The following is a 21,204-nucleotide window of genomic DNA, read 5'->3' as shown; positions in this document are numbered from 1 at the left end:
ATGGGTTTTTTGTGTGCCGTTTTTTTATTCCCCTGCTTGGTGGTGCTGGTGAACGTGAAAGTTTTCTAGTTTCTATCTCGTGTTTGATGATGATGATGATGATGCATACACCATTGCCATCGATGCACAGCAGAAAAAGAGGGGCGATGCAGCATTGCGCGCCATTCTGTGCAATGTTTGTGTTTTTGTTGTTGTTGTTGACTACAGTGAATAGGGACATCTACTACCTTTCGTGATTTGCAAGTCAGTATCGGTAAAAGCGTTCTCGGCGCGTGAAAGTGAAACACACACGCACACAAAAACTTAATAAGGGTGCGACAAAAATGCACCCGATTGCTGATGCGATGCTGTGCCATGTGCGCACAGAAACGGAAGTCAACGAGAAATGTGAGCTGTGAAGGTGGGGAATTTCCCTCTCGATCTATGTTTCCCGATAGCTTCCTTGCTTGATGTGCTGCTCAAAAATGCAATTACACTTTGTTCAGATGCACTATTCCGATGCGGGGGTGCGTTGCAGTAGGCGCAACGTTAGTATCCATTCCATTTTATAGATGAAATTTCCGCCTTTCGCTTGTTTTTCTTCTGAACTGAGCTGCGGCGTGCAATCGATATGATTATTTTGTCCGTTTTTGCGTGGCTTGCTGCGTAGGATACGGTTATCGAATTTTGTACTAAAATTCAAACACACACACACACACACACACACACACACACACACACACACATACAAGCACACACAGAGAGGCAAAGTCAGTATCTAGAGAGCTGCCTTTTGATCACGCGCTGCGCCGAATGTCGTGAGAGCTTTGTCGTGTGGGCTTGGTGCTTGACAGTTTGTGCCGCATCACAATAATGATACAAGCGGATTTTTTTTTATGTCGTTTGTTTGCGATGCAGCACCGGACCATACCTGTGCTGATTGGAGTGGATGTTATAAATGTTGGCAAAGGCAAAAATCAAACACAATTGCACTGGTGAACATATTATGAATAAAGCCGCGTTCGTGACGAGTGGCCACATTGCGAGCACAATACGGCAAAGTTTGGTGGAGGAAGATAAAGAAGAAAAAAAATCATCCACCAAAATAAACATTCTGCATAAATAGAATTATTTATTCTGTCTGCATTTTTCTGTGTGTTTTGGGTTTTTTTGTGTGAGCAAACTGTTGGTATTTTTCTGTTTCTAGGTTGTTTTTTTTTATACTGTGGTGCGAAAAGCTTGCCTGATTTCCATTTCTAGTGGTGTTCTCTTGTTTTTTGTTTTTTTTTGGGTTCGATTGCAATTGATTTTCTACCTGGTTGCTGTGCACGGGTACGTTTACTGCCGTATCGGCACGTGGGTGTCGCCGGCGGCCCTGAAGGAACGAGAGAAAACACAGCACACGCTAAAGCCAGACGCCGAAATTCGTCCGAGACCGAACATAAATAAATACTCAATCGACAAACACATCACATCAAACGGAAGTAAAAACAATATCCGTATCATAACCAGCAGCAGCAGCATACACACACATACTCATTCGGTAGAGAAGATCGATCGATAGCACGATCGTGGGTTGGTGTTTTCGCCATCAGTAAACTAAGCTGCAGTGATGGGTTGGTACGCCCAAACCAAAGGCAAGGTTCAATAGTGCTTTATATCGGCGGTGTTTGACCAAAGGCCAAAGGGACTGTCCCAAAGACTTCGAACGAAATGCCACGGCGGTTTGGTAGTCTCGGTGCACCAAGATAATAGTGCTGTTACATTATGGGCAGCATTCTTTACCCCTCTCATTCATTGCGTTATTTAGTTAGTTGATTCACTTTTCTTTGCTCTCGTTTGTTTCAGGCTCAGGATACGCTGTCCTTCTCCGTTTCGATTCGGGACCGTGTCAGCGCAACCGGCATCGAGTCCGAGAATGACAACATAGTTAACGTTCCGATCACCATCATCGTGCTGGACGAGAATGATAACCCGCCGGAGTTTCAGAATGTAAGTCGCTGTATTTAACTCGTTGTTTTCGTTGCGTTCGTTTTCTGTCTTAATTTTTGTATCCTTTGCTGTGCCTGTGCGTGATTTCCTAAAGATGAAATAGAGGAATTATAATTCGATGTTTTATTCCTAAAACAATATCTTAGACTACTATAAATGGGCAGTTAAATTAAATAAGAGAATGTACGGTATAAACTTAAGCATTGTAAACAGATAAAACGTCATATTTTTGCAGACAAATTTCAAGATATTGCCGTAGGATATAATTAGATTTATACAGCGCCTATCATAACTATATGGAAAGTTGTGTTTCGTGATTTGCGGAAAATCTAGAGGAGATAGATAACACCAGTGAATTTATGAATGGTACAGAATACTATTTCACATCTTTGTATATATTTTTTTCGAATTTTTAAAATCATTTTTACACGACTTATTACGAAAAAATGAATTTAGGGTCGTACCATAACTATAAAGACAACTCGAAAAATAGGTGTTTAGTACTTAAATATGCTTTAATGTACTCATGGTGATTTTTCATAACTTTTTTATAGGTTTTTAATTAGGTTTTATGTAAAACTCATGAATAAACACTTTTTTTAAATCACTTAAAAAATTTAATTCTATGCAACTTTCCTAAAATATGTTATTTATGTTTTTGGACGATTTTTACTGCATTTGTTTGTACGTAACACTTATTTTTCGAAGCGTCTTTATGGTTATGCTACGACGCTAAATTCGAGTTTTTGTAATAAGTTTGAAAATCAAAAAAATAATAGGTTTGAAAATTAAAAAATATATAAATAATAAAGTGAAATAGTATTTTTCACAATTCATAATTTACATGTTTTTATCTATCTCCTCTGGATTTTCTACAAATCCACGAAAAACAACTGTCCATATAGTTATGAAGGCGCTGTAGAACCAGTTGACTCAATATATCTATACATGATGATGATATATCGATGTAACTAAAAAGAGTGGAAAAAGAACAACCGTTTATTTATATTGACAGAGAATTTGGATGAAGTAATGTATCATAAAAAGTTAATATTGTACAATTTTGAGCTCTTTTTAATTTTAAAAATAGCTACATTACCTACAGCGAAGTTGCGCATCTATTTAAAAGTACAAATTGTTCTTTAGTTCCATTTTTTTAAAATGTACTTGCTCTGAGAGCTTTGAATGCTTTCAACATGGTAGTTTGTTTGTTAAATTTTCAACACATCTGCAATATTTGAAAACTCGTCGATTATTTTGCGTTTCGCGATGTCTAAAAATATCTTTTTCTTTTGATGGCGCACTATTGCTGGGAAGTGTCAATGGCACATGCCGTCGCAGCAGTAACCTTTCAGGGCAGTAGTGTCATTTGCCTTTCACCTGACTGGTTCATCGGATCTTCAGTAAATCAGTAAAACTTTTCGTTCGCTGCCGCTGCTCGCGTTGTCAAGGGGAATCCTGTTTTTTTGTGTTGTTTTTGTTTGTTTGTTCGACACTCTTGTTGCTAGCTGCTATCCATCTATCACTTTGCCATTTTCCCATTTTATCATCGCAACTTTCGCGTTAGTTGCGAACCAGCGCGGGAATGATGATAAAAAAAAAACAGTTTTTCCCGGCAACTCGTTCGATCGTGACGAAAACCACGAGAAGCTTGCAAGCGGTGTGACGCGAACAGACCCCCTCCCCTCTGCACATTTCTCCCTGGTGTATACATGCGGGGGAAGAAAAAAGCAGCACCAACACGAGAACTGTCCACCGGCGCAAAGAAATCTGTGTCGGTTGATGAAAGCAGGAACGACACCAACTGTGACGGTGAACTCATTGAAGTGAAATTAGTTTCGTGTTGTGCAATAATAAATAGGAAAAGTTTCCCATTTTAAACAATTTCAATAAACTCGCCCGGTTCCATGGTGGACACAGTTTTTTTCCCTCCCCCGGTTGCCACAGCACCTTGTCACCTTGTTTGGAACTATTTGTGTACGTGTGTCTGGGTATGTGCTCTGGCGTTTTGCGTCCTCTGGAACGAAAGTGTGGAGCATGCTTGTTTTCTCGCACACAGTGCACCCGAAAAGCTCCAGCCATCGAACGGAACACACAGGCACAGCTCGGGGTACGGGACCATTATAGCCCGGGATGATTAATCTCTACTTTCGACCTCGGCCCTTGTGTGCCGCTCTGCCGCACCGGAAATGGAGCTGTGGCAGACTGTCCGTTCGTCCACGCAAGGCCCGGGCAGTAACCCGTTTCGGCATTTGGAACTAATTTAAACTTCGGAATGCAAACATTTTACCCACCCCGTACGGGTATTTCGGGGAGCCCGGGTCGTTCGATTGGACCTTCCGGTTTTCTGGTTGGTTGGAATTTTTCCCCCACAGCTGACAGTGTGTCCAGCTGGTGTGCGGTTATTCCGCAGGGAGATCGGTTGGTTTTGCATTCCCGAGTAGGAATGGGTAATGAGGGTCAGCAATTATAAAAAGGGATGGAACGGGAGGAAGCGTTGAGCGAATTGAATTGTAATTTTAATGGAAAAGATTGTAATCCCAGTGGAGTTCTCATTCCGGACCTTTGTTTTTGCTTTTTTTGCTTTCCCCATCCTCTCGCAGGTACCGTACGAGACGGAGGTGCTGGAGAATGCCCTACCAGGAACGACCATTTTCGACGGCATCCTGGTGACGGACCGGGACACCGTTGGCGAGAACCTGGACGTGTCGTGCATTCCGCAGCCCCAGAATCCGGACGCGTGCGAAAAGTTTGCGATCGAGGTGACGGACAGCCAGCAGGACCGGCTGACGGCGGCGGTCGTGCTGAAGCAACCGCTCGACTACAACGAGCGCATGATCTACCAGGTGCTGCTGGACGCCAGCGACGGGCTGTACAATGCCTCGGCCGGGCTGGAGATACACGTCCGGGACGTGCAGAACGCGCCGCCCGTGTTTCAGGGCTCGCTGGCAGCCGTCATCAACGAGGACAGCCCGATCGGCACGCTCGTGATGGTGATACAGGCGCGGGACGGCGACCGGGGCCAGCCGCGCAAGATTGTGTACGAGCTGGTGACGAACCCGATGGACTACTTCCTGCTGGACAAACACACGGGCGAGCTGCGGACAGCGAAGCCCCTCGACAAGGAAGCGCTGCCGGACGATACCGGGCTGATCATACTGACGGTGAAGGCGCGCGAAGTGGTGGACGGTGTGCCGGGCAACGACAATCTGACCGTCGCCAGCACGCAAGCATCCATCACGATTCGCGACGTTAACGACTCCCCGCCGATGTTCAACAAAACCGAGTACTTTGTGTCACTGTCGGAAAACACGGCCCCGGGCACGCCACTGCCGCTCGAGATTAGCGTGCGCGATCCGGACGTGGGGGAGAATGCAGAGTTTGCGCTGCGCCTGAACGACGTCTCGAACGTGTTCGACGTGGAGCCGAAGCTGGTAACCGGCTCGTCGCAGATCAGCATCCGCGTCGCCAACGGTACGCTCGACTACGAAAATCCAAACCAGCGCAAGTTTATCGTGCTGCTGATAGCGGAAGAAACGAAAACCAACCCCAAGCTATCGTCGACGGCCACGCTGACCGTGGCAATAACGGATGCGAACGACAACAGGCCCACGTTTGAGCAGGACTCGTACTCGACCACCGTATCGGAGACGGCCCATCCGGGGCAGCTGATAACGACGATCACGGCGAAAGATCTCGACTCGGGCCTGTACGGGGACCAGGGCATACGGTACTCGCTGTCCGGTACGGGCTCGGAGCTGTTCAGCGTGGACGCGATAACGGGTGCCATCTCGGTGGCCGATTGTCCCGGCAGCGGTGTCGAACGTACCGCCGGCGAGATGCAACCGGTAGCCGGCCAGCTCGTTCGGCGACGGCGGCGCCAAATACCGACCCGGTCCGATCTGCAGCACGAGCAGCACCAGAACGCATCGGCCCGGGGCATCGAGTACATGACGTATCGCATTGTCAACAGTGGCGAATCGAACGAGTACCACGACGTGAACGTAATAGCACCGCCGACAATATCAACACTCTACGATAGCTTCGAAACGACCACACTGGAGCAGCAGCAGCAGCTGGTGGAGGAGCTGGCCCTACCGACTACGGTTCGCATCGAGCCGCTGCTCACGAACGATATACAGCACCCGCGGCAATCGGACGGCCCCGGCAAGGCACCCTGCCTCGACTACGAAACACAATCGGTGTACTACCTTTCGTACCGGGCGACCGACGACGAGGGCCGGGGACAAACGTCGGTCGTATCGGTGCGGATCAGCCTGCTCGATGCGAACGATTCGCCGCCGGTCTGTGAAAGCCCCCTGTACCGGGCGTCGGTCGACGAGGGTGCGACAGCGTTCGAGCCACCGCTCATCATTAGGGCCCGGGATCCGGACGTCGTTTCCGAAATCAACTACCGGTAAGTAGTGGTGCGACCCGGGCCCGGCCCGGGCTACACACGGTTTGTGTCGGAAATCGATTAGACCCAGATGCAATCTAACCGCTCTTCCCCCTGCCATTTCTCCGCAGCATCATCGGCAACGAGGCCGTCACACGGCATTTCGAAATCGATAAACGCACCGGTCAGCTGACGATATCGAAAACGGTTGCGCTCGATGTGAACCACCTAAGGTCGGAAAATGTGTTCTTTGGCGTCGAGGTGAGTGAGCCACCGGGGCGGGTTTGCATTGGATGCTACAGTACCTGCAGTCCCTGTCGGGCCATTACTATATCTAATTAGAAATTCCTCTTGATTAACATTTCCTTGCACGGTTGTTTGAGCACCAGTTCCGTACGGTGGCCGTGTACTAACCCATCCCATTGGATCCTTGCTAGCGGGACCTTACCTGCTGCAGGGAGTTGGGCGAGGGTTTGGGAGGCAAAAATTCGACCTAATACCTATTCTGGTCTGGTCTTGCAGATCGCATTCGAACAATTTCTAAACCATTGCACTAACCTCCGACATTACCTCGTTCCCCTTCGCAGGCTACCGATGGGCTGTACACGACGCTCTGCAATGTGAACATCACCATCCGAGACGTTAATAACCACGCACCGCAGTTTGCTCGGGAAAACTATCTCACCTCGATCGAGGAAAACTTTCCAATCGGTAAGTTGCTCCGTAAGTTGCCGCACACCAGTTGGCCCACACCTTCTCGCCGTGCCGCAATCGTGGTAGTAATGGCGTTCCTTTTATAATGGGTGATGAACAAGACAAAAGTGAAGTTACGCTGCCTTAGTTGCCTCGAAGCGCTCAAGAGCTCGTTCCCAAGTATTTAAGTTCCTTTACTCAGCCCCGGCTGCCGCTGTTTGTTGTCATTGGTGGGAGAAAGTTTACCACAGGAGCGGGCACAGACGGGCAGCGGTAGCGAGACACTGTCCAAATGCTTAGAGAGCGAATTAAGACATAGTTCTGGCAGTGCGATAGAAACTACTTTCGCAAAGACACACTATGAAATTGGAGCTTACTTATCGGAAATATCAACTTCAATGGGAAAGCATAGGCTTCAGCACGATGGGTTATCGGCTGCACACAGTGCCACTGTTGGTATTTGTAAACAAGTTAAGTTTATGAACATTTTGCTCCATCCAACTCCACGTTTTCTCTCCCTCCCACCACAGCACTGTTGTCATGCAATCTCGTCCCCGAAGCGGGTCTTATTGGAGTTTCCTCATCAAACGAACTCGTCAAAAGATATTAATCCTATCGAACGTTATTGGATGGTTGCGGTTCGTCTGCCATGCCATGTCAATATCCATGCCCGGTACCGGTATCGATCGACATTCGGAAATTTCCTCTAACCCCGTCCCCCGAGAGGACGCAGTTCTCTTACGGGCATGTGGTTCCATGCTGAGCGTAGAGTCAAGTTTATTTAACATCAATGTTTCTCGATATTATGTCTGACGAGCTCGATTTCCGAATCCCGAATTTCCCTGGTGACTGGGGGGATCGACGGGACCCGATACCATTTCGCATTAATATCGTCACTATCGTTATTGCTAGTCTTTGGCAGGTTTATGTTACACCAGTACATTGGCATTTTGCGTAATATTTGGTTCGTTTTTCAGAAAACAGCGACTTTGACACTGTTTTCGTGTGCACTGCGGTTCTTGCAAACTAACGGCTCTTGTGAAATTCTCTCGTGTTATTGCCTGGCGTAACTACCACTCAAGCGCGCTTACATTATTTCTATTGTGTTTTTACCATCACATTACTCATCTTACTTTACAGCTCTACCAGCGAAAGCTAGCCCAAATAATTGATTTACGTTCGTGTTTCTTTCTGTTTTCCAATCAATTTCCCAGGCACCGTAGTGGAGCGACTGCAAGCGATCGATTTGGATACAGGAATCAATGCGGAGATCAGGTAAATTTTAAATTTCGTTTACACCATGTTTCCACAAACCGCATACCCCGTCCCGTGTGAACGGGATGAGCAGCGATGGAAAGCCGAGCCGAGAGAAACCCCCATAACCAATTTTCGATCGATTCTACGGCCCTGGTACCGTACGGTGCCCGGTGCCCGGGCTGTACCGTTGTGTGCACTGGTTCGAAGGCTATAAAAATAAATTTTTAGAATAACTTGATTATTTTATCCTGTTGTACCCGTGTTTTCAATCCTTCCCTGCGTTACGGGACATGGTGTGCGGCTGTGGCACGTTCATGGCCCAACGGGTCGAGGCGTCGGGAGGGGCGGCTCCTTCCGAAAGGATGCTGTTGAAGAAACTCGTTCGATCATGAACGGAAGCGATTCAATCTCGTGAGGGATGGAGATTGCGGAAGCCAAGGGGTAAAGGTTGTGCTGTAAATGCGAATATATGACCTAAACCTTTCCTTGTTTTACCTTTATTTATTCATACCGAAGGTTCGCCTGTTACGGAACGGGGTAATCGAGCGAGGGCCGAGCTTTCCGATTCTTCGATGCTACTTCATTCCATGCTCTTTCAATCTCTACTCCCTCCCGCCAGCGATGGTGGTGGGTTGGGTGCGGTTAGGGTTTCGGTTGCAAAACGACATCAATGTCCATTTTACTCGCTTCCGCTTCCGGAGACGTCGAGATTTTGTCCCTCGGTAGATGAGCTGCGCTCTGTTCTCTAAAGGCTTGCATACGAGCTTCCCATCGAAAACCACGGGGCAGGGCGAACGACAACCAATCGATGATGGTTATGATGATGAAGATGATGGTGTTTATTGCAAATGGGAAAGTTCATAGAATTGATTACATGGAACATTGAAATGGTAACAAACAAAAAATCGGTAAGAAAATGGATGAAACAGCCGTTAAATATCCGTTTGAAGTCATTTGTTGGTTCTAATGCGTCATAAGGAAACAAAACAAGCGCCTCAGTCAAGCCTTCTGCCGTTTTCTCGTTTTGTTAATGGCCTTTATCGTTTCTTGATTACCTTAATAAGTAACGATGCGATTATTAGGGTTTTTTATGATTCAAAGTAGTTTTTTATGAAGAGTTTGCCTTTTGGCTGCCGAAATTATGCCCATACTTTATACAGAACCATGCAGTTGACCCTAAATATCGTAAAAGGGAAAATCGGTAAAAATAGGTAGCTTAATAAAAGGACCAAATGAGGCTTTAAGTCTTTATTAAATAAATAAATAAATAATAATAATAATAATAGTAAATCGTAATTTTACTTATTTTTGTACTAATTTTTCCCATCTTTAAGACAATATTTGGCAGACTCTAACTAAATATACGTTTGTTACGTTTCAAACAAATTGATTGCTTCGTTTGGTGAGTTTTTTTTAAAGAAAGGTATGTGATGAAATATGCAATACTTTGGAATAGTAAAACAGTTAAAATGCAAGTAAATAGATTCACCAATGTCTACTACACGCTGCTTGCTTAATAATACATGCACTGTGTACAAAAACGGAAGTGCGTGTAACCATTTATAAATTACCTTGCACGGTACAAGATTACCCGTGTTTTATGCAAACATATCGGCCTATTTTGACTATTTGCGAACCGATTGCACTCCAGCATCCGCCATCCCGAATGGCAACCCCCGTCCTGCGCCCTGGCGGCATAAAACACAACATCAAACCTGTAGGGATCATGTAAACCGAACCCCACGCTTCCGCGCTCTGGCCCAACAAGAACAGCGAAACTACGAAGTTCGAGCATCGATTTTACTGATGTAGTTGTTGTAAAACCCGAAACCGAACGTGTACAAAAATGCGGAAAATACACGGCCCCGGCAAACATGCACAAGTACAATCGAGCGTACAACCACACGGTACGACACGGGACGAGTCCCCGGATCCACGGGCACATCGAGAACGAATCGGAAGCAGCAAAGAGGAAAATCACAATAACCGAGCATGTTCCCGCGCTGTAGCTGCATCGAGGCACAGCATAATTGACTGGGACAAATCAAACAAGCAACAAGAAGGGCTGGAATCGGTTAAAAGGGGGGTTCCAAAAATGGTCCACTATGAAACGCCTGTATCATAGCGAGCATTGTTGTGGATGGGTTGGGAGCTGCCATAAATAAAGTTAAATTTTAATCAAATTCTTGTTTAGATTTACGAATGAAAGGGGAACGAAACTTGAGCGCCCACCGCGCCTAGCATTTTCGTGCAAAAGGTGTGGTCGCCCTGCTCGAAAAGTACCAATCATAAAGTACGATACGACAAAGGTGGAATGACCGAGAGAGCGATAGAGTGTGTGAGAGGGAGAGAGAGTGTCAGTGTAGACGGGTTAAATGAGATTAAAGCTCAAACACAAATTAAGACTCATGCAACGCTTCGGTAGGAAGAGCGCCGCAATGCCCACGGTTCACCACTTCATCCTTGACCGGCGACCTAATTTGTGTTCGCGTTTTTGATTACCTTGGCAGCTGGAAAGCTCTTGTCCCGCCGGTTCGAGGAGCAAAGCTTTAAATAAGATCATTTGGGATGGGAGAGCCCGGGTTAGAGATGCCCATGGCATTTGGGGCTTGTTGCCAGATTTCATGGAGAAACCGTGTCCATCACAAATAGACCAGTGAGGAGTTAGGGAAGAAAATGCAAAACTTTTTTTTATAGACTAAAGCCTAAGAGCGAGAGAGTGGCTGTTTTGGGTGATTAAATTGGTAACATTTTTGTTGCCAAAGTGCATGTAATGAATTTCGGTTTTTAAAATCCGTGCACGGTCCGAGCACTCAGGCGTCCGCTTATTTCCAATTCAGAAGTGGATTGAGGTGTCGAGGACCAAAAAAACGCCCCTTCCTTCCACCATCTTCCCGTTGCGAATCATAATCTTTCCCCGGGACGCAACCTCAGCCCATTAATTAGAGCAGTGTTCTTAGCTTAATGTGTGTGTGTGTGTGTTTGTGCGTTTTTTTGTTACTTGCTCGGTTTTATCTTGCCTTTTTGGTTCGCGTGCCAAGTGCGCCAAGCTCGGGAAAAGGCGGTGGAACGTCCTGTTGAATTTTAATTAGGCCAGCAGCACCAAAATTCTCATTAAATATGCAAACGATTTCGGCAGAAGTCGATTTGCAATTCGCTACTCACTTTCAATTTGTAGACCCCGAAACCTTCCCACCTTCCCACACTGTGTCTGTGAACCCTAATTGCATTCGCTAATGTAATAAAGGTGAGAGCGGTAAGCCGATGCCAAGCCTAAGGCCGAGATTGACCCGGGACAAAGACAAAGAAACGGGGGAATGGCGGCTCGAAGGAAGCTTAAAAGTTTTACTTGAAATTACAATGAATTGTACGCTTTGTTTGTTTTGCATCGGCTTTTTCGGTTTATTTGCATTGATTGGAGGTGTTTAATGTGTGTGTGTGTCTGTTTGTACCCTTTTCTTCCCGCAAGGTATCGCATTCAGCAGGGTAGCTTTGATGATTTCGCGATCGACAATAGGACCGGTGTCGTTAGCATTGCCCGCAAGCTGGACTACGATCGACGCAACACGTACCAGATGGAGATTGTGGCGTCCGACTCCGGCACACCCAGCCTGTCCGGCACGACGATGCTGACGGTCAGCATTATCAACAGCAACGATAAGGCGCCCTACTTTACGCCGACCACGCAACGGGCGGAGGTGAGCGAAGATGCACCGATCGGGACGCTGGTGCATACGCTGGTCGCCGTCGATCCGGACGTGGCATCGAGCGAGTCGCTGGACTATGCGGCCACCGAGCCAATCACCGCGGTGGACAAGAACGGCAAGGAGGTGGGCGAGATGGAAGACTTCAAGGATATGTTTATGATCGATCGTTCCGGCAAGGTGTTTGTGAATCGACGCTTGCTGCGGGACAGCTTTGCGGTAAGCGTTTGACACGGAGTGGAGTGAAGTGTAGTGGCATGAATCGTGTTTCATAAATGTTTCGCTTTGTCTGCAATTTCCAGGTCATACGCATCACGGTACTCGTGACCGATACGACGGCACCATCCATCCAACAGGGCGAAGGACTTCTCATCATCACGATTACGGACGTTAATGAAGAGCCACCGGTAAGTGCAAAAGATTACCCAGTCGGGGACGTGGGGACGGCTTTGCTCGCAAAACTAGCAATTTGAAAATCGGAGGCAAGTTCCCATTAGTCAGTTCGTTTCCAACCGATCCCTTACCGAGGGTGTACTCTGCACAGCAACACATGCAAATGAGTCCATTCGGGAAATGGAAAATGGATCGCTGCTTGCCGGTCTAAGCCGTGCCGATGTGCGGAACTGTTGTGCTGAAAATCCCACAACGCGAGCGAGCTATGATCGATTGATTTGCAAATTTGCTGCGACAATCATATCTGCGCTGCTGGCGAGGTGCAATGCTTTTTAGGCGAGAGTGCTTTTACGGAAAATGGTTTGGGATGTGCTTTGCATGCGATCACCTCGGTTTTGCCGGTAGGGAATAAGTAGTCTCCTCGCTCTGATGGCACCACTAGGAAAGAGGGAAATAAAACTCGTTAATATGCGCTGTGCAATGCAATGCGCATAATTTTCACACTCGATTGAGTGTTGGCAGTGTTGTTGCATTTCAGCGGTGGAGGAAAAGAAGCGTCATACAAAAGTTTGGAATAGGGAGTTTTGTAGCGCAAAAAGTACTCGACGTAAATGGCATACTCTCAGTGTGATGTGATGGTGAGATTTGTTCCCTTTGTACGGATACATACAGGATCGAGTAGAAGACGTCGTTTTAACCCGCTTCGAGTGGGCCACATACAGTACGTTGAATTTAATAAATATCAAATATCCATCGTAAAATAGGCTCAAGTGTTATTTTATGCGGTAAGCAAACGGTCCTTTTTCGAAACGTCCCACAAATGATGTATAAACATGCGTTGATGGAGAATACTGTTAATTCATGATACATTTTACGATGAATCATTCAAAAATTTCAGCAATTTAGTATTACACTTAACCAGTAATAAAATTTTGTTAAGTTGTGGCTTGTTGTTATAGACATGTTTTAAATAGTTGTTTGTTTATTTAGATCTACAACGAATCGTATTTTCCATTGAAGCGAATATACGTATTTCCATGCAACATTACCACTACCATGAATGTGGAATATTTTTTAGAATAAATGGTCTGCTGCGTTTTCGTAACTTTAAACAAAACAACGAAATTAGTTCATTTATTGTTGCTATCTAATTAATGCTGTCCAAGTATTCTCGATTTAGATCCGTTTCGAAGGAAAACTGTTTGTTTATGTTCAGTACTTAAGTGCTGTTTAGTACTCAATCCCGACAAGCCATGTAGCGGGGTTGATATGCAAACTACAGTTAATATGAAAATAGAACTGATGCGCAGTTTAGTGTAAAGAGAGTTTGTTATAACAGAAAACCTTTATCATGAAAACCTTTATAAAGGACATATAATGTTCCAAATTGAAGTGTGTTCAATGGGAAATAAATGCTCATAAGCTCGTGGCTCTTATTGTTCAGAAAGGTTTATGCTGAATTCCGGCTGCAAACAGGCATTCGAATTTAATTAATTAGAGATATTATTCTATTTTAACTGTAAATAAGAAATTCATGCTATCATTTCGTTCAACCCGTAGCAAGAAAAGATAATTTTTTTACACAATCGCTTCACCAATTGAAATACCCTTTACCAAAACTCCTCCTGTAAGTGAAATCTCGTTGCTTATTAGGACCGCCATCAAACGGAGTTAATTTTAATTCCATGAAGTAGATTGACAGGGTGCCAAAACCAACGAATATGACTCTTTGTGAATGATATTTGTATAGGTTTTCATGAAAATTTACTGTTTACTGTATATCAATTGTCTGCTAGCGCTTTATCGTAGTGCAAGATGCGAAAGTTTTCTTTGTGTTTTCTTTGAAGTTATCGTTGAAAAGATAAAATATAAAAGAGAGCTTCTTTTTTCCTTTAAAAAAAAAAAACACACTGTGGAGGAAAACACATGAAGCTAATATTTACTTTCATAAACTGTTCTAACTATCAAGTGCAGCTGTACAATTCTGTCCATTTTTTTTTTCAAAATCCACAGAATGAAGTTCTCGTAACTTCGCATGAATTGTTTTAATGTTTCTTGGAGAATGCTTTTTTCTTCGCGTTCATCGGGCCACACAAAGCTCACACACGTACCAGAACACCAGCACCATGGACGTGAAGTACTGCTACACCAGCAAAATGGACATGGAGTCCGCAGCAAGTGGATCAAACGAAAACAAAACAAAAAAGAAGAGAAAGATAGCTAAAAGCAACACCATTCCGAAAACAGAGTACCATATAATGAAGCAATTTATTCCCGACGCAGTGGTTTTAACGCCGTCCTGTTGCCACTCGCCATCGGTGGAGAGAAAAATTCCGCCACTCACCATTTCTCATTTCACCAGGGCCTCGTTCGAGGGCACGGACATTCCATGCGGGAAGAAAAATTGCATCGCTTTTCGTTTCCTTTCATCGCGCGTTTTTTCGTGTGCGCTGCCTTTTCTTGTTTTTTTCCTTTACTTCTGGTTCACCCCTTTCGGTCGCGATCTTCCTGCTCAATCTTGGCTTCACGCTGTGTGTGTGTATCGCAACGTGGTGGCAATGATGAACTCCTGCTAGTGGTGGCGTTTTTTTAAGCATCCTTCCAGCGAATTATGAGAAAATATCCTAACGTTACCCACCAGCGTAAAATCCCTCCCGTCCCGGACGAAGCTGCATCCGGCGGTCGGCTGGTGCCGTTCACTTGCCCCCACGCCCCACGGGGTCTCGCTGGGATCCTCAGGAGCAGTGCTTGATCCATGCAAACGCCAACCCACGCCGGCAAGCCGTGGGAATGGGAATGGTGATGGGTTTACGTAGCATGGTTTTAAAAACATCCGCCCCGGGTTCGCTCTTGCGTGCTCTATTAAGACTGTATCAAGACAAATCGCGCGTCCCGCGTTCAGCCACCGCGCCTCCGGCTGGAGTGCTGTCATCTGCAGCGGGTGGAAATGAGAAACCAGCGGGCGTGGAACCCAGCTTTCGCGCCAGCATACGAACGCCCTGGTCTGCCAGAAACGCCAGGGAGCCCGAGGAACCCATTAAAGTGGAACGTGATAGCGCACAAGGTTCTCCTTTTACGGAGAGCCGGGTTTGGGTGGCGTCGCATGACTACGGCATGAAGATGGTGCCCCTTTGCCGTAAGAAGTCAGATTGTCTGTGCTTTGTGTGTGTCGGTAGGTGTATTTTTTCCCTCTATCCTGGCAACTTTTCGCACTACGAACAAACGGTGGCACCTTTTCATGGATACGGTGCCCCGTGATCCCTGCTGGATGCTATGGTTGCTCTTAGTGTCTTGCTTGCCACCCCTTTCTGCTGCCCCAGCCCTTCCCAACCGCCAGATGAGCTAAATTAAACCAATGACATCGAGAAGCATCCCGCCGACCGAGTGACTCTTGAGCATTATCCTAACCAAGGTTACTTTGCACCACTTCCGTTAATTACTGTCCGGGTCAGAGGGGTTATGGTGGGCGGTGCCAAACGCGGGACAGGGGTAACCAGGCATGGGTAGTCATCCTACCGTAAATGGCGTTTTCGTTAAGCCAAAAATACTCTCCCGAGTAATGGTACGGTTTGAAGACAGGTTGACGACACAGGCCCAGACACTGGTTGTGTCTACTGACGCATGAAGGCTTGGCGGGCGGCTGGGACAGAAGGCGCTGACAAGCGTGTTATGACACAGGTGAAAAGTCTTATTACGAGGATGTGAGGTCGGGCGGGTGAGTCGATGTGCCGTAATCCACCAGCAGTGGATGCCACCACTACCCGGGCCAGAAGGAGGCGAATTGGTGCTCTCGATGGTGTTAATATGTTGAAGTGCCTTTCGAGAAAGCGCAAAGGCAACCGGTATGTGCAGCTGCGGTGCAATATACTCCGAGGCTTACTGGCTGAAGCTAGAGATATCGCATTGCACAACACCGGGACGGGTACGTTTGATCAGAATGTGCTTGAGACTCACCCGTTGATCCCTCGGCATGATAAGGCACACTTCGAATCTGAGCAGGAACGACACGATGCAGGACCCGTTTTCTCGGCTCATTTGAAACAGCAGTTCGGGGCAAAAAATCATTAAAGTGAAGATAGTTCGATGTACACAAGGGAAAAGGAAGCTTTAACTAGGTCGAATGGAGGCTCACTTAATATTGTTTTCAATTCTGGGCCAAAAACCAGCAGGTAGAGCGTTCCATTTCAAGGAAACTTGTTCTCCAGGCTTCCAGCCATAAAGCATACTTAGAATAAAAAAGACAAAAATTTGATCCCTTCTTTCAATTACACATCGCTTCCGCTGTATGAAACAAACGAAGCACACAGCCAATTCCAACTACAGCTTAAACGAAGAGATGAAAACTCTTTCATCGTCGATCTGTAATTAATTCAAACAAAACTCTCTCGAGCCGAACATTTCGGCTACCGGTTTTCATCCCAACGCTCTGCGGACAGATCCCGCAATATCATCTCCCGTACAATCGACCAAACGATGGGGTTATTCCTCTTGAGTAAAAATCTATCCCAAACTCCCAATCGCTTGCAGCAGAGGGTGTGTATGTGAACGATTCCGTGGAGCGTTGGGAAGGTTTGTCCGGAAGGTTCTAAGCGTACCGATACGTACCGGAAGCGGGCTTTCTCCAAGGAATTGTTTCTACAATTCCATCAAGCCACTTTCTGGGGCGGGAGTGTGCTAGCATATATAGCATGTTCTGTATGATGGAAGCAGATCCGGTAGAAAATCCCGACCCAGTTCTTGCCAACCAAGAACAAAAGCGGCGGTAAGATGAGGGCATTTTAATTATAATACGATTATGGGCTTTACCCATCGGTTAGGTTCGTTTGGGAGCTTTCGGAAACGGACATTCGCAGCCACAACCCGTACCCGAGAAGAATGGTGGTGTTGTGGGATATGTTAGCAGAAACGGTTTGCCTACGCTAAGGGAACATTTCAATCGATCCTGCTCATCTTCACTCCTCAGCTTCGGGACTCAGCTCACCCCGTCGGAATCATTCAATGGTGAATAATTTATGTGTTCATTCTAAACCTGTATCGTTCCCACATGGCACGCAAAACGGAGGCTTTCCCAAGCACAGTACAAATAATGGAATTTTCTTAAGAACCTAGCCCCTTACCCAACCCGGCAGCAACGGGAGCTTGGGTTGCTGCTATCCAGCGTTTATCGGTCGTACATCATCCACATCACCGGTTTTGTGAGACATAAACGGCCGTGCGTCTGTTAAACTGTGTGTGTGTGTATGTGTTGAACGATGTGTGAAAGACGTACCCGGTGTCTCGTACTTCTTCCTCGTCCTGCGGCTTCATCTCGCATCAATTTTAATTGCCGCTCTTGCAGAATGGTTTCTCGATTCCCAACCAAAGCCCGGCCTTTTGTTTCTCATGTGAGTGTAAATTATCCATCCACGTGTCACTCCCCATGGACCTCAGGCTTCTCCCTCGCCCCCGGGCACATTAATAATTATGAATCCATCTCTGCAGCAATGTAGCAAATCCATTTTAAATTAGTAGTGATAAAAGCGGAAAATACACCCTCATAAAATGCACAAAGCGGGGTGGCCACACAGCCACTCACTCGCCTCTGCGTCTGCTTATCCACGAAAGTTGGTCAGCGATTTAAAGTCAGACTAAAGCAAACCGGCAGCCTTTACGACCAGAAACAGAACAGTGACAGCTCCGACAGTATCTCCCAAGAGGGAATCTCGTCGAACGAGTTTGGTGTGTGCGTGTGTGTTTCGGTGGGTTGACAGAACTCAAGGCTGAGGGTGATCTAATTTGTTGTCACTAGGGTACAAACTACTTCGCTCGTGACATGACATGCCGGGTCATCTGGTGCTGTGCAATTTTTGGCCCGCCGCCCAGGGCTCCCCGAACTCGACTCCCAAATCCGATCAAATCCGGTGCTTCTAAATACCCCCGGCACACAAGAAGCGCCGGCGTTGTGGCAAGGAGAGCACCAGTACTCGGTATCGCTTAGGAACAGTTGCTCTCGTGTTGCGCGAGGCACGTCCGGTTTGACGGAAAATCCACCGGCAGGCAGCAAGTGCTTACCAGTTGGTGGCAGTTTTTGGGCAGGACCAATAAGTGAGTTAATATATCTCACGGAGCGTGTGCGTGCCGGCGCACCGTTCGACTATCGAGTGTATCATTTGCATAAATGATAAGGCAATTATCAGTGTTTAACAGGCGTTTGGTAGCGTGATGCTGGGAACGGTATCGGGTGTACTTTCCACGTACTGTCGCCGTTGCTGCGTTGCTGCCTGGTGCTGGAGGAAAACGTAAAGGCACGAGCACAGGTGCAGCTGGAGCTTAATTTTAAGTTTCCCTTGGCCTGTTTCGATGCCGGTAGGGGCTGAAGTTTCTTAAGGCGATCTGTCATCTTCATTAGAGCGTATTAAGCAATGATTTGGGTAATGTATATTCAGTAGATTGTGCTGCTATTGCGATGGTGAACGTGTCTGGCATAGAGCATCGCAAACGAACGAAATTGACTGGGCGTCTCCATCGCATTCTGAAAAGCAGTTAATTGTAGTTTTCATAATTTTGGATTTGCATATTGAGTCATATAATGTATTATGTTTCAAAATTAGTTTCTTCGTGCTTCTTTGTCGATGCTATTAAGTTCAACGGTTTGTTGTAACAATGGAGCTAATGGGTTGATTAATTCAATCAAAAGTTTGGTAGAGTTTTGAATCTTTAATCTACGAAGAGCATATCCGTAACTTTGCGTTTTCCTATTATATATTAAACTCATTGGTATCATTATATACGAAAAAACTCCGTCCTCAGTTATGGAAATTTTGTTTTTTTTTTCTGTTTTACATATCACGTTAACCACTTTCTAGCATGTTTGTATAATGTGTATTTTCATACATTAAATTGTAATTGTAGCCAAGTCGCACGCCACATTCTTCTAGATATCCTAGTGTATGCTATTCGAATACGATGAAATGTACACCAATATCGCAAAGTACACTTTCCTATAAAAAGCCATTAAATCGATCATTAAAGTCACAGTGTAAGCCGTACATTTGCTAACCCATCCATCAGCAACATTTTATTGTATCCAGCGGCAACTTCTGCAATCGAAAGGAATTGTTTCACGAGACGAACAGTGATAGGGAGAGAGAGAAAAAACGAAACTCCAGTAAATGTATTCCAATTCAATCCGCCACCTAGCCAACCGATTCCGGCAAACCCATTCCGACAAATCGTTCCGATGATTTACTTCCGTTGCAAATGCAAATCACAATGCTGTCAATTCCATTCCGGCAGCAAAACAAAAAAAGCCCGCCTGTGCCCAACGATGAGTCGTGTTTTCTCGGCACTGTTGCTATTCTTATCCCTCCCCGGGGATGCTTTCCGCTTCTGCCCGTGCTCATACTACCGAAGCGTGTTTTGACGTGAGTCTTTTCAATGCCAGCACCCAGTGTAAATGTTAGCCCTTAGGAAAGGCAGCTGGGGCAGCTTCGCAATGGAAGGCACAGGACAAGAACTCTCATCCTTTCGATTGCAGATCCGGGGATCTGGTACGCTGTGTACTCGTCGTGTCGAGGCAACCCGGTAACCGGCACCGGTGATGAATTGTGAACACCCCCTTTGATGCGTTTTCTCAGACAGACTTGTCCCTAGTTTGGTGCTTGGCATGGGAGAAGGCTCCCGGAAACACGTTGTTTGGCGCAGAACCATCGCACACGAAGCTGGGCTGGGCTAAAACACAAAGTGAACCGTGTTTGTACCGACGGACGCCGAGGGACGGAAAGAGGCCAAGGCTTGATGATGTACTTTGTTGGAATGTCCGTGGCGTTCCGTTATTGGAAAGTGACAGACGAGGTTAACTCGTCCACAACTGCTGAGGAGGTAACGTGCCAAAGACTAACAATGAATGGATTCTAGCCAATATCTTGATGATTTTTGCTCAAGAGTTTCGTTTTTTGAGGATTGAAATGTTTCCATTGAATGCATGCAAAGGAGGAATGTTGAACGCAAGCACAAACCATTTCGATTCGCACATTCTCACCAACTAGTTTAAGCGTTTTATTAGAAATTAGTGAGCCCTTCGGAAGGAATGCTACAGATAGCATCTCAGATATGGTGCTATTTACTCTTGATTGAGCATATGGATGCTTAACCGGTTGATGATGGGAATGGGAAAATTGTTCAAATCGTAACACATCTGTACCCTTCCCATTTCCAAACCAATAAACACACTCACAGACACACATACTCGGTCGTGGTTTACGCTGCAACTCGAGTCAAATAGACCACGGAATGGGCTCGGTTGCTCCTTGATTTATGCTGCCGCCTGTGCCCGATTATTTGTGATATCCTTGCCGCACCGACAGCAACGGCTATCGACCGAAGAAGCTACTTTTTCTTACGGCACCTTCCTGGAACGGGGTCGTTGAGTGCGACAGTGGTACCGCCCGATACCGCCCCCATTGCCCGATACCATTCCCCATTCCGTCACAGTCTGGTTGATGGCTTTTCCAGACCATTATTCACAGTTTATTGCTGTCAGCAGAGAGTCACAACGATGACAACGATCCGGTACCCGGTTTTCTGTGCAAACTTCCCCGAACGGCTCAAAAGCCACCGTGCTCGGCTTGCAGGTAGTACCCTCGTTGTGCTCGTTTGCATTAACCACCGATGGGAAGCACTACCGGAAACACGCCGGGCACGGGTAAATGAGGCGTGCATGTATGCATGCATAAATTTGTGTGGAAATTTATTATATTACTTAAGGTGACGCCTACGTCTCAGCCATTTGTCAATCCATCTTCTGTGCGC

At 46.3% G+C, this 21,204-nt stretch overlaps 1 protein-coding gene across 7 annotated transcripts in view; it reads left to right on the top strand.

Moving 5' to 3' along the window:
• LOC120947233 (cadherin-87A) overlaps positions 1-21,204 on the top strand; it is a 135,386-nt gene that overhangs the window by 103,129 nt on the left and 11,053 nt on the right. For all 7 annotated transcript variants that reach the window (XM_049607698.1, XM_040362387.2, XM_049607695.1 and 4 more), the window contains 7 exons: positions 1,828-1,971; positions 4,575-6,388; positions 6,499-6,628; positions 6,955-7,078; positions 8,275-8,335; positions 11,787-12,240; positions 12,324-12,428. In XM_049607698.1, the coding sequence (XP_049463655.1) occupies positions 1,828-1,971; positions 4,575-6,388; positions 6,499-6,628; positions 6,955-7,078; positions 8,275-8,335; positions 11,787-12,240; positions 12,324-12,428 (2,832 nt within the window). The remainder of the gene's footprint in view (positions 1-1,827; positions 1,972-4,574; positions 6,389-6,498; positions 6,629-6,954; positions 7,079-8,274; positions 8,336-11,786; positions 12,241-12,323; positions 12,429-21,204) is intronic.

Source organism: Anopheles coluzzii, chromosome 2 (assembly GCF_943734685.1).
Source record: "Anopheles coluzzii chromosome 2, AcolN3, whole genome shotgun sequence".
In the NCBI taxonomy this organism is placed as follows: domain Eukaryota; kingdom Metazoa; phylum Arthropoda; class Insecta; order Diptera; family Culicidae; genus Anopheles; species Anopheles coluzzii.
The sequence above is the reverse complement of the archived record's forward strand: the minus strand, read 5'-3'. Positions and strand labels throughout refer to the sequence as shown.